Source organism: Rhincodon typus, chromosome 4, assembly GCF_021869965.1.
Source record: "Rhincodon typus isolate 14 chromosome 4, sRhiTyp1.1, whole genome shotgun sequence".
Classification (NCBI taxonomy): domain Eukaryota; kingdom Metazoa; phylum Chordata; class Chondrichthyes; order Orectolobiformes; family Rhincodontidae; genus Rhincodon; species Rhincodon typus.
Window position 1 is genome coordinate 94,543,945 of NC_063335.1, and position 13,962 is coordinate 94,557,906.

At 39.8% G+C, this 13,962-nt stretch overlaps 1 protein-coding gene and 1 long non-coding RNA gene across 2 annotated transcripts in view; one reads left to right on the top strand and one right to left on the bottom strand.

Moving 5' to 3' along the window:
• Nucleotides 1–6,446, bottom strand: part of zc3h3 (zinc finger CCCH-type containing 3) — a 102,753-nt gene extending 96,307 nt beyond the window's left edge. The window contains exon 1 of the mRNA XM_048596174.1: nt 6,431–6,446. Within this exon, the coding sequence (XP_048452131.1) occupies nt 6,431–6,446 (16 nt within the window). The remainder of the gene's footprint in view (nt 1–6,430) is intronic.
• A 3,311-nt stretch (nt 6,447–9,757) lies between these two features.
• LOC125483004 overlaps nt 9,758–13,962 on the top strand; it is a 47,325-nt gene continuing 43,120 nt past the window's right edge. The window contains exon 1 of the long non-coding RNA XR_007262000.1: nt 9,758–9,840. This is a non-coding gene — a long non-coding RNA (uncharacterized LOC125483004). The remainder of the gene's footprint in view (nt 9,841–13,962) is intronic.

A 13,962-nucleotide genomic window follows, 5' to 3' on the forward strand; every position in this document is an offset into this window, starting at 1 on the left:
TATGGATGATAGTATAAGGTAGGGGTGGAGGTTAGATAGATCTTAGGATTAGGGTAAAAGTTCGGCACAACATCGTGGGCGGAAGGGCCTGTACTGTGCTGTACTGTTCTATGTGCTATGTTCTATGATACTCCCGTGAAAAACTGAGGGAAAGCTGCTCTCCCTGAGACACCAGTTTTTGGTTGAGACAACTTGATGCCTATTGTGTGTATCCTAGGTACCTGTGCATAGTGTCATGTCATAATTGTGGAGATAAGCATGGTGGGGTGGGCGCGGGTGGTGGTTTCTCTTTGAGTCATAGAAATAAACAGCACGAAAACACACTCTTCAACTCATCCATGCTGACCAAATATCCTAAGTTAATCTAGTCCCATTTGCCAGCATTGGCCCTCTAAACCCTACATATTCGTGTATCTATCCAGATGCCTTTTAAATATTATAATTGTACCAGCCTCCACCACTTCGTCTGGCAGCTCATTTCCTACATGCACCACCCTCTGCGTGAAAAAGTTGCCCCGTGGGTCCCTTTTAAATCTTTCCGCTCACACCTTAAACCCATGTTCTCTAGTTTTGGACTCCCCTTCCGTGGGGAAAAGACCTTTGCTATTCACCCTATCTGTGCCTGTAACGTCTGTAAGGTGACCCCTAAGCTTCTGAGGCTACAGGGAAAAAAGACCCAACCTATTCAGTGTTTGCTGGGCTAGACATTATTTTTACGTTAGTCATCAATTGCGTTATTTATTAGTGGGATCTTGCTGTGCTGGAATTGGCTGCTGTGTTTCCTATACAATACAATAGTGATACAGTATGTTTCAAAAATGCTTCTTCTGTTAAAAAGTGCTTTGAGGGCATTATAAAGTAAGACAAGATGCTATGTAAATGCAATGTACCTCAGGAGGAAAACTGAAAACATCTCTGTTAACATGTCTCAGTTGGTCAATCATGCATTCAAAGCCAGAGGGTTGTGGGTTCAAGCCCAAAAAAAAAGTCAAATATCTAGATTGACAGTTATACTACACTGCTGGATTGTTGTAAAGCTGTTTTACAGATGAGAATTTAAACCTAAACCTCCTTTGTTAGTTCAATGGGATAAAGTGCTATTTGAAGAACAACAAAAAAATTCTCCAAGCTTTCTGGCCATCAGTTTTCTCTCAACTATGGACAAATTAACTAATGATTTAACTCATTTATTGTGCAAATTCGCTATGACATTTACCAACATTGTCATGTGGCTGCACTTCAGAAAGTAATTAATTGACTGTAAATTGAGTTGGGGAAACCTGAGAACATGAAACATACTATTTAATTGCAATTTTTTCTGATGAGATCCAATTATTTTTAAAGAAGAATTGTTGGTACACATAAACTAGGTTTGTCACAGAGTTAGAATGTTTCAAATTGCAGGCATTTCACATCCCAGCCACACGCACATTTTTCTGCCCGTAAACAATAGGAATGAAAATTGTCTTGGAGAAGTTGCTGAACTTGCTAATTCAAATCAGCAAAATTGACAACGCATGGTTAAAGCAATACGATCTCCGAAATCCCTCCTGAGTTAATGACTACATGTGGTGATGTTGATTCTTCTCCATCACACTGTTGAACTTTCTTATTCGTCCAGCTTAGTACCCTTGATAAGCACATCTTGTGTATTGAAAAATAATAGCAGGGAAAAATGTGTTAAAGTTAATTGTTGTGACTAAAAGGGGAATTGTTGAGTGTGCTACATCTCCCTGTTGATGGGAATAGTCAAGATTCACAGGCTCCAGTTTCAAAATCTAGCGTTGCCATTAAACAGAAAGCTGCAACATGTCAGACCCATCTTTCCTACTAACAGTTTATCAAGTGTTTTTTTGAGTTATAGGGATGATGTCAAAAGAGTGATGAGGCAATGCTTGTAGTGTTGCAGGGTAAATTTTGAACACGTGAAGTTCATACAAGGCTTCATCGTTGATGTATCAAAATCCTGAATCACTTCCTAACATACAGTGTGTCCCTACACCACAAGGACTGCAGTGTTCAAGAAGACAGTCCATTATCACCTTCTCCAGAGCAGTAAAGAATGGGCGATAAATGCTGACCTAGCCAGTGAGGCCCATATTCCATGTACAAATAAATAAGTCCATATGTATATCATGTTAGACTGATATGCTGCTGACAATGGTTGCTGCTCAGCACCAAGAACCATGAATTTGACATGTGCTGCTGTTATATTCAGAGGATCAGAAAGCTGTCAATTCTGCCAAAGTGCTTGCCATAGTTCCATGGCTAAATTGTGATGTAAGCACATTGAGATCCATGTTGTTTTGCTAAGTATCCATTTTAGTTTTGAGTACGCCTTCCTGCTTCCCATCCACAATAATGCAAGCTTATCCCTGAAGATAATTTACTGCAACTGACTGACTGCAACATACTATCGTTTTGTGCAGATAAGTAAAATGTCAGAGATCAATCAATTGATCTTCAGCAATAATCATCAAAAATCAGACCAGTTGCACTGCTTCAGTAGTTTTGAAAATGTAGTAGGATCTCAGTCTTCCCCTTAATAGGTTTTTGACAGCTGTTTCGCGTGGCTTTGCCTTGTCCAAGTGTATTGTCATTAAGTGGCACATAACAGGAAGGAGAGTTGAAAAGCAGAGTTACATGGGTTCTATGCTGTACTGAACATGGATTTTTGACAGCATCTATTCATCATCCCTCTGGACTGGAAAAGCATTACTGTGTTAATGTGTAGCTGGAGGATTAGTTATAAGTTTTCTGCGAGTTAACACTTTCCTGGAAAGGTGAAGACCATTTGTGTTTCCATTTGGATTGCAAGGAGCTCATGCTCCTGTATGGTGCACTATTGGAAATATTAGGGTTTCCATCTATGATTTATGATGTTGTGTTCACTAGTGCTATGTGGGTTATGTGAAGAATAGAGGAGATTCAGTAAATCTACCTTGGATTATTCAAATGTACCTTTGTAGTTGTTTGGAACTTGAAGTTTGTAGAAACTGGGTGTAAATTATCTGTTTGCTTCCTCCAGTGAGAGGAAAGAACATGATACCCAACCATCATTGCTTATCGTTTCCCTATGCAATCCCCTCACACCCAATGTTTTTGACCAGATTGGAATGTTAGGTAAATTAGATATTATAATGACACATGGAACAATATTACATGGATGTCATGTTAGAAATATAAAAGTTTAAAGACTTAGAGGTAATGCCCTTTAGCAGGAAGAATCGAGAAGCTGAATGGCACTTAAATGGAGGAAGATTGCAGAAAGCTGCAGTACACAGGGATTTCGGAGTTGAATCACAAAAAGGCTAACATCCAAGTTCAGTGGGTAACAGGGAAAACAAATTGACTGTTGGCAGCTGTTTAATTGGGAATGGGGCACAAAACGAGGGAAGTCATGCTAAAACTATACATGATGCTAGTCAGACCACACCTAGATTTACAGTGAACAGTTTTGGTCCCTTTATCTAAGAAATGCATACTTGTTTTGAAGACTGTCCAAAGAAGGTTTGCTGGATTAATTCCAGATATGGAAGGATTTCCTTATGAGGGAAGTGTTAGAACCTTACTGATCTTAAATTATTTTTAATTTATTCTTTTAACAATTTTGGTTTGGAGTTGTGAACTGGGAATTTGAAGCTAAAGATGACTTATGGACAGTGGGTAACAGATCGTGCTACAATGATATCAGACCAAATAAAAAAAATACCAAATAGTTCTGAGGAAGGGTCACTGGACCCGCAACGTTAACTCCGTTTTTTTTCCCTTCACAGATGCTGCCAGAGCTGCTGAGCTTTTCCAGCAACTTTGTTTTTGTTCAGACCAACTAAACTTTTGGTCATTATTTGCAGGTTGGCTCTAATAAAAAGGTTATGCAGAGGCTTCACCACGGGGGAAAGAACATTATGTTTAAACAGATAGCCAAAGTTGGCTATAATTGAGGTCAGTGCTTGGGAATTGGATCCACCAGATCTGGAAAAGATGTTATGCTCAAACAGATAGCAGATGTTGAATGGTATCCGAGATCTTGTGGAGGAGATGGTCCATCTGTCAGAGATTGGTCAGAGTTTGAATTAGGTTTTCTGCTGTGTTTTCTGGCTGTTGATGCAACAACATAAAGATTTGAAAGCTCCCTGCCTAAGCTCCCATAAGCAGCTTTATCTGAGTGAATTATAAGGGTGACCCTCGGAAAATCAACTAAGGCAGCATCATCTATGCCTGTGGAACAATGCATTGTGAAATACTTAAATAATCTGGCCAGTTTTGTTATTTTCCTTCATTTATCCTTTAGCTTTGTTTGTTTGTCTGTCTGCCTTTTGTGAGAATGAGATTGTAAACAAAAGCTGTTGGGGATAAAGCTGAGACCAATTAGATTACTTTGATATTTAATCTTTGTTCTGGTAAAGTTATTATATTATTAATAAATTGGTATATCTTTTGTTTAAGATACAAACTGTGCCTTGGATTAGCTATCCAAAAATCTGGTTAGGAACCATTAAGATCAATTTTGAGGGTGTTTGAAAGTTTTCATTTTAGTGTGTTGTGATTACAGAGGTAGAAAGTCTCATTTAGTTCAGCTGTTGTCTCCACGTCATAGCACGAGATTAAGTAGGTTTGGCTTGGACTCTTTGGAATTTAGAAGAATGAGGGACATCTTATTAAAAGACACCAGATTTTTTGGGGTCTTGACAAGGTAAGTACAGAGAGGTTGGTGCCCCTGTGGGAAAATCTGGGACCAGATGATATAATCTTAGAAGAAATTGTAACCCATTTAACAGTGAGATGGAGAATTTATATTTTCTCAGGGTACGTATCTCAGCCTGTAGAGGCTGCAATAGGGTTAGTTAAGTTTTTTTGAAGACTGAGATTTTTAATCTTTAAGGGAATCCAAGATTCGGGGGATAAAGTAGGAAGATGGAGCTGAAGATTATCAGGTTAGCAATGATCTCATCAAATGACAGAGCTCCCTAAATTGGCAAAATGGCCAACTTCTGTTCCTATTTTTTTTATGGCCTTGAATAGGTTTGGATAAAGAATTTCAGTTAATTTATTGACTCTTGTATAATTAAGAAATTAACTCTTTTGACTTGCTGTTTGATCTGACATCTCATCCCAAAGATGGCATCTCTTACAATTTTCGATACTGCACTGAAACATCAGCCTAGGTTGTATGTTAATGAATTACTGCAGGACTGAGACCCACAGCTGTTCTGATCCAGTGGCAGATGTGCCACAGCTGTGCTTTCTTGAAGCAGCCTCCTCCTTGGTTAACCAGAGTTGAAATTCAGTTTTGAAGAAGTGACCATTTAGCTAGGTAAGGAAAGATACAACTTGGTTTTGTGTATTTCCACAACTCCAAGATTTCTCAGAATGCTTTACAACATAAAAAAAGGTATGAATGAAGTGTTGTCAGTACTGTAAACTAGGAAATGTGGCCATTAATTTCTCCAATGTGACATTTCGCAAACATCAATTAAAATACCTGTCTTGATGAATTGTTTTAGTAATGTTGGTAGTAAACATTGGCGTGATACCAGGAGAATTCCTCGTTAAGATAGTTCCATGGTATCTCGTATCAGGCTGAGGGCAGAGAGAGTCTGAGTTTAACATTTCATATCAAAGATAATAAGTGCCTAGGTTATGTAGAATGGCACTTGAACCCACAGTGTTCAGACATGGTGGCAAACATCTTCATGCTGATAGAACATCAGGCTTGTGATTGAAAAAGGAAATCAGCACTAATATCAAAGTGATGGAAAGAGTTGTCGATAGTGACAGACAAGTGATGCTTACTGAGCAACAATCTGCTCATTGAAGCTCATTGTGGGTTCTGGCAAGACCAATCAGGGGCTGATCTCATTAAAGCCTGGGAACATTAACAGACAAATGAGTTGAACTCTAGTGGGTGGGCTGAAAGTAACTGCCCTTGACAACAAGGTTGTATTTGACCGAGTGTGGCATCAAGGCAACTTAGCAAAAATGGAGTCAATGGAAATCAGGCAGAAGGTTTATACTCATCATTCAATCGTCTCAATTCCAGGCTATCCATTAAATGAGATCTTCAAGTAGCGTCCTAAGTCTAACCATCTTGAGCTGTTTCATCAATGATCTTCCCTCCATAAAGTCAGATGTGGTGTTCTGCAATCATCAACAAACAATGTTCAGCTCTATTGACAACTTTTCCGATACTGAAGCAACCCTTGCCTATATTCAGGAAGACCAAGACAATAGTCTTGGACTGATTATTGACAAGTAACATTTGTGCCACATAATTGCCAGACAATGATCAATTCAAACTTGAAATTCAACAGCATTATCATTGATGAGTCCCATACTAACAACCCCATGGGAGTAAGCCTTGACTGGAAACTGAACTAGACCAACTATATACAAAAACAGGTCAGGAATTCTGCAGGGAGTAACTTACCTTCTGTCTTCCCCATTATCTATCTAACATCTCCAAGACACAAGCCAAGAGCGTGGTAGAATACCCTTTACTTGCCTGGATACATGCAGCTAAAAACAGCACTGAAGAAACTCAACATTTTCTGGGATAAAGTAGCCTGCTTCACTGGTACTTCATTTATCATCTTCAGCTCGTTCACCACAGATACACTGTGGCCGCAGTATCTGCCATCTATAGCTGTATTTAGATACAGAGTCATACAGCCCACCGTATCTGTGCCGACCAACAAACACCAAACAACACTAATTCCATTTATCTGCCCTTGGTCTTTAGCTTACTGTGCCCTGGACTTTTAAGTGCTTTTCCAGATGCTTGTTAAATGTTGTGAGAGTAAGTGTCTCCACCGCACTCTCAGCAGGTTCCATATATCTACTACACTCTGGGTGAAGACACTTTTTCTCAGATCTCCTGTAAACCACTTACTTCTCACCTTAAAGTTATGCCCTCTGGTCTTAGACGTTTCTGCCACAGGGAAGAAATTCTCACAATCTACTCTGTCTATGCCTCCTCATAATTCTGTATACCTCAATCAGATCCTCCCTCAGCCTCCTCTGCTCCAAGGAAAACAAACTCAGCCTATCCAGTCTCTCCTCATAACTGAGAGTTTTCATTGCAGGCAAAATCCTAGTGACTCTCCTATGCACCCTGTCCAATTCAATCATGTCTTGCTGATAGTGTGGCAACCAGAACTGCACACAATATTCCATCTAAGGCCTAGCCAATGTTTTATAAAGCTGAAATGAGACTTCCTTGCTTCTGTGTTTTTCATCTCATCAAATGAAGGCAAGCATCCTTCACTGCTCTGTCTACCTGTATTGACAGTTTCAGGGATCTATGGACTTGTACACAAAGATACCCTAGTTCCTAAATACTACTTCCTTTATTAGACCTTCCAAAATACAACACCTCACACTTATTGGGATTAAATTCCATCAGCTATTGCTTTGCCTAATTTACCAGATGATCAATATCAGATTGTGGCCTGAGATCATTCTCTTCCCTATCAACACCATTCCAACAGTAGCTATCCTCCAGTCATCTAGCATTTTGCCTGGCCAGCGAAGTATTAAAAATATCTGCCAGAGTCCCACCAATCTCCTCCCTTGCCTCCCATAGCAGGTCCTGGGGATTTATGCACTTGTATGTCCGCTCAAACATCTCATACCTCCTCTTTATTAACTTAATGTGTTCTAAAATCTCACCATCCTAACTGAAATCTGTCTACAATATCTTTCTCCTCTGAATTCAGACGAGATGTGTTCATTTATGACTTCAAATATGTCCCCTACCTCCATGCACAGGTTGTCCCTTTGGTCTGTCATTGAATCATTGGATAGGTCCCAATTTTTTCCTGGTAATTGTCTTACTCTTAACATACTTATGAAAAGCCTTGGGGTTTTCCTTGATTCCATTGGCCAAAGATATTTCATGCCCCCTCTTTGCCCTCCAGATTTTGTTTTTATGCAGACTCCTACACTCACTTTATATTTGAAGGGCCTCTTCTATTTTTAATGTGCTATATCTGACATATGTTTCCTTCTTTCTCTTTATCAAATTCTCAATATCCCTTGATGTCTAGGGTTCCCTGGACTTATTGCCCTTGCCCTTCATCCTTAGAGGAACACGCTAATCCTGAATTCTCATTATGCTACTATTAAAAGATTCCCACTTACCAAATGTGGACTTAACTACGAATAGCTTCCTCCCAGTTTATGGTTGTCAGATCCTGTCTAAAGATATTGAAATTAGCCTTCCCTAATTTAGACACTTCACTTCTGTACTATCCTCATCCCTTTCCACAATGACTTTGAAGCTTAGAGTTATGGTCACCATCCCCACAATGCTCGCTCAGTGAAACTTCAACCACATTTAATTGCTGTGTGCAGTTTTGCACACACCTCTACAAAAAAAAAAGGCAGATAGTTAGTGGAGCATTTGGCTGTTGACCTTCTCTGCCTTAGTAATGTGCTTTACACTCCTGAACTCCAAAATGAATAGTTTTTTTTTTAATGTCTGCTAACCATTTCGTATTTCTAAAATATTCTTTATTCCAAATTCTTGATTAGTACAACATGATCAAGGCTTTCTAAAACTGCAGTAAAAACAGAATTAATCTGCCTATACGAACTGTGGAAAGTGACTATTCCATTTCCACATCTGAGTGAGGTTACCAGATTGTGAATGGTTTTATGCTATAGACCCTTGCCCCTGAGGAAATTACTCGAGACTGAACAAAGTAATTTCACAAATCACCCTTTCAGGCAGAGGAGACTCATATCCCTTCATTTCTCGTGCTAAAGGCCATTAGGCTGTCTAGGCAGTCCACTCCAATCGTGATTCTTCCCTCTGTCCCTATTTTCTTTTTAATATTTCATTAAATTGCCCTCTTCCTCCTGTTTCTTTATCAAATACAGATAGAAAACACAGACAGTATTGTAAGCAGATCAATTACTTTCTCTTGAAGTTTGATAAAGCTGCAGTTGTGTTGTATTTTCCATGATTTTGAGGGAAAAAAAGGTTTGTAGAAGTAGAATCCAGACCAAGTAAAACTGTCCCCTTTCAATATTACTCCGCCATCTATCCATTGTATATATCAATTACCCCTAACACCAGAGCAGGTCTAATTGCCTCTTAATCATATTTATACTTCCTTCAGTGGTCTTGCTGACCACAATATTTTGCAATTGTACTTGGATGGAAAAGTTTCATTTCCATTTCCTCTTCTATTTGGCTTCCAAACTTTTAACTCTTATTCAATCATGCAATAATTTAGATGTTCCATTTTGTTTGAGACACTGGACAGTAAAGCACCATAAAACTTGGATCACTCGATGCATAATCCCCTCTCAAGGGTGGTGAATATTTAGCTGAACTTTGTGTATATATCTGCTGCAGTCATGAGGACGGTACCAGTGTAGCAATGACTGCAACACAGCTTTGCAAGCAAGGGAGTTAGGTTGAATTCTGCTTTCATTGTGCAGATTCAGCGGTTTCAGCCTTGCCCACTTATTAACCACAGATTTCATTTTTTTTTCCCCTGTCAGGATGAATAGTATTCATAAATGTTCAAATAGCACTAACACTGTATTGCTCTTCGTCTCTAGCTACAATAATATTCTTAATTAGGAGAATCTAATGAGATCGATTAGTCATTAGCCCTGACCTCGCTGGCCTGCGGTGTGTTGTTGGCTGATAACAGAGGAGCTCAGAATATTGTTGATAATAAAAATGAGAGTGCTTAGTTAGAGTGATATCTGTCAGTGTGGAATTAATCTTTTATAACCAATAGTTAAATTGAGGTGCAGTTGCACTGAGTTGGTGAGGTTCTGTAACAATAAGGAGGTTCCACTCTGCTGATGCCACAACTGAAGGTAAACTCACTTCCCAAATTTTGCAGCTGCCTAAAGTTAGGTTTGCTGGCAGTCTATGAACAGGCAGTAAATGTGCTGAGTCAGGTCGAGAGCCTCTGTGCTTGTCGGAGATGCAAAAGCTCATGTGGTCTACAAAATTGTATTATATCCTGAGGTATAAGCAAGTTTTTGATTCCAAAGCTGTGTCACAAAGAGTACAGTGCCAATGTAAATAGAAAAATGACATGCATAAGATGTCCCCAGGCTTACACTGTAATTATTTATTAAAATCCTTTTGTATAATTTTTAAAATTTCTGTTGACCAGTTTCAGACAAGCCTGACCAATCATATATGTGCTGTTCATAGTACTTAAACAATCCAGATACGGAGGGTGTCTGATTTTATTATAGAAAGGTGAACAACTATTCTCTTCTCCAGGAATCCTTGGTTATTTCTGGATTGCTGAGCCATGGCTGCTGATGTGATCTAATGAGGGTGTGGAATTCAGTTCTGTGATTAATAGTTGCTAATCTATGGATTGTGCTGCGTAACACAAAAAGGGGAAATAAAGACTCCCAGAATCAATTTAGACAATCTGTGGTGTATTTTGATGAAAATTTTCCCCTCAGACTGAGTGCTGATTACTTGCCCAAGCAGCTACTGCAAGATTTTTCCAGACAAAATTTTCTGCCACCTATTGCTCTAAGTGCTTTGAGTCTGGTATGACATTTTTACAGAACGCCAGTCTTTGGACTCAAAATGTTAATTCTGTTTCTCTCTCCATAAATGCTGAGTTTCTCTAGCGTTCTCTGTGTTTGTTTCAGATTTCCAGCATCTGTTTTTATTTTCTGTGGTCATTTGTAGCTTTGGTAGAACTGTTGCAAATAAGTCACTTGAATCAGCATAAACTGGTAACTGCACTCTTGTTGGTCAGTGTTCTGAGCTATCAATTGTGAAGAAAGGTCAAAGAAATTAATTCATTATCTCAGGATTAGAAACAGAACAAAGTTGATTTTTTCAGCTATTTTTGTTTTTGTTTGTGAAAGTTGATTCTGGCATTTTTTTCCAAGTATCATGAGAAAATGGTTTTGGAATTTTAAATTTTATTCACTTTTATTTGACTATCCCTGACTGGGTTGTTTAATATGTTGTTCAGAGTCACCTGTACGGTGTAGAACCAGAGTTTTCTACAGACAGGGCTAAGTAGAGCTGGCAGATTCTCTTTTCTGAAGAGCTTTAGTAAACCAGTTAACCAATTAAACTAGGAAACCAGTAAAATTCTGCAGATGCTGAACATCTGAAATAGAGACTAAATGTACTAGAGAAATTCAGAAGAGCTGACAGTGTCAGTGGAGAGAAAAGCAAAGCTAATAAATCATCTTCAGAGCAAAAGGGAGCTGAAAAATGATGGGTTTTATGCTGTTGACAGAATGGGAGGATGAGCAAGTTGAACAGATGACATGGGTGCCCAGAGCAAAAGACAAAGAGAGTGCTAATGGCAATGAAGAAGGAATTGAGATGCAGAATTTGTATTAAAATAGGTGTGAATAGTAGAAGATAGATTAGCTCTGCTGAGAGAAAACCCATGCAAGCAAGACATGGAGGGGTAAAGATGGAAAGGGGTGAGTCATTACTCATTGGGATAGCGAACTTTTGGAACTCCAGCTCCAGTTTTTACATTCTCTCCTTATGTTTCTCATAGAAACCCTGCAGTGTGGAACTAGGCCCTTCGACCCCCAACATGTCCACACCAACCCTCAGAGCATCCTACTCAGACCCATCACCCTATAACCCACCTAGTCTACACACCCTGAACACTATAGGAAGGAAATTTAGCATGGCCAATCCACCAACCCGTTTCAGTTGTAACTGACTATCACCTGATTTTGATGTTTCACTATCTGCAGGAAATGCTTTGCCGTTTCTAGTGCTGTGTTTTAAACACAGCATAAAACTTGGTTTTCCTTCACCTATGTAATTTCTCACTACCACTCCCAAATTCTTGTTGCCCCTGTTTCAGATCCAATCCCAGCTAAGAGACCCAAACTTTTTAATCATAACTCACTGGGAAATATGCTGGAATTCAAGCCCTGCTTTTCTTGGAATCATCACAAAAGTGGACACGGAGTGTTAGTATTACAGTATTACAGCATACATTAATAAAGGAACCAAGGGAGTGAGAGAATAGCCAAATTGAGTTTCATTGGAGTAATGCGAAGCTGGATGACTTCTACTTTAATGCTAGGAGTATGATAGGTAAGACAGATGAGTTAACGGCGTGGATTAACAGGGAATTGTGATGTTGCCTTAACAGAGATATGGTTGAGGGAGGGACAGGAATGGCAACTCCATATCCTAGGGTGTAGGATCTTTAGACAAGGTAGGGGAGGGCGTAAAAGAGGAGGTGGTGGTTGCATTATTAATTAAGGAGTTGGGTACTGCAGTAAGAAGAGACAATATGTGGAAGGGTCCTCAAATGATACTTTGTAGGTAGAGCTTAGGAATAAAACAAGAGGCAGTTGTACTGTTGGGAGTGTAATATCAGTCCCCTGTCAGTGTGACATAGACCAGCAAATTTTTAGGTGATATACTGAGGTTTGTACAAACAATAATAGCATAAATATATTAGAGAATTTCAACTTCCCAACATTAATTGGGATAATCATAGTATAAATGGTTTAAAAGAGACAGATTTCTTGAAGTGTATTCAGGAGAGCTTTTGATATCAACAAGCAGAATGCCATTACTTGACGGACAGAGTGTTGGACCTAATTCTGGAGAATGAAGCCAGACAGCTGTTTGAGGTGGCAATGGGAGAGCATTCTAGTGATCGTGACCACAACACCATGTGCATTAATTTTGCTGTGGATAAGGAAAAAGGTGTCTGCAAAAAGGATTTGGACTGGGGGAAGGTAGGTTTATTAAAATAAGGCAGGATCTGGCCGAAGTAGACAGCAAACAGCTACTTCTGAATAAATCTAAAGCAGAACAATGGGGGCATCCTGTGAAGTGTTGGACAAAAAGCCCAGAGAACTCAGGATTTTTAGGAATATTCAGGATTGGATAAGAAGGAAAAAAGAGGCTTTTAACAGGTACAAAGGAAGCAACCTTACAGAAGTCCTAGAGAAGTATAGAAAGTGCAGAGGGGTGGTATTTCAGATAGCAATTAGGAGAACACAGAGGGGGGTCATGAAAAACACTGACATGTAAGATTTGTGATAATCCAAAGATAATTGAAAGTGTATTAAGGGGAAGAGAATAGTCAGGGCAAGATTAGGGACCAAGGGGGGAATCTCTGCTTGGAGCTAGAGGACGTTGGTCAGATGTTAAACAAGCTCTTCATATCTAACTTCACTTGGGAGAAAGAAGATGTAGGTACAGAATTCAGGGAAGGGAATGTGAGGTTATTGAGCCATTGACATGGAGTCAGGAGGTATTGGAGGCTTAAAATAGGACACATCCCCAGGTCTGGATGAGTTGTATCCCAGGTTGCTGTGGGACACCTGGAGGAAATTACAGGAGCTCTGACCCTTTAATTCCTCTCTGACCACAGACGTGTACCAAAGATCTGAAAGACAGCTAATGTGGTTCCACTTTTCAAGAGGACATTAGGGGTGGCACGATGGCACAGTGGTTAGCACTGCTGCCACATAGCACCATGGACCTGGGTTCAATTCCAGCCTCGGGCGATTGTCTGTGTGGAGTTTGCACATTCTCCCCATGTCTGCGTGAGTATCATCCGGGTGCTCCGGTTTCCTCCCACAATCCAAAGATGTGCAGGTTAGGTGGATTGGCCATGCTAAATTGCCCATAGTGTCTAGGGTGGGAAATGCAGGAATAGGGTAGAGGGTGGGTCTGGGTGGGATGCTCTTCGGAGGGTCGGTGTGGACTTGATAGGCCAAATAGCCTGCTTCCACACTGCAGGGATTCTATGATTCTATTCAACGATCTAAAGACCAGCGAGTCTCACACCGGTGGTAGAGAATATTGAAGAAGATTCTGAAAAAAGAATTAATCTCTATTTGGAAAGGCAAGTTTTAATCAAGGACAGTCAATGTGGCTTTGTCAGAGGGAAATCGTACCTAACAAATCTAGTTGAGGAGGTGACCGGGTGTGCAGATGAGGGTAGTGCAATCGATGTT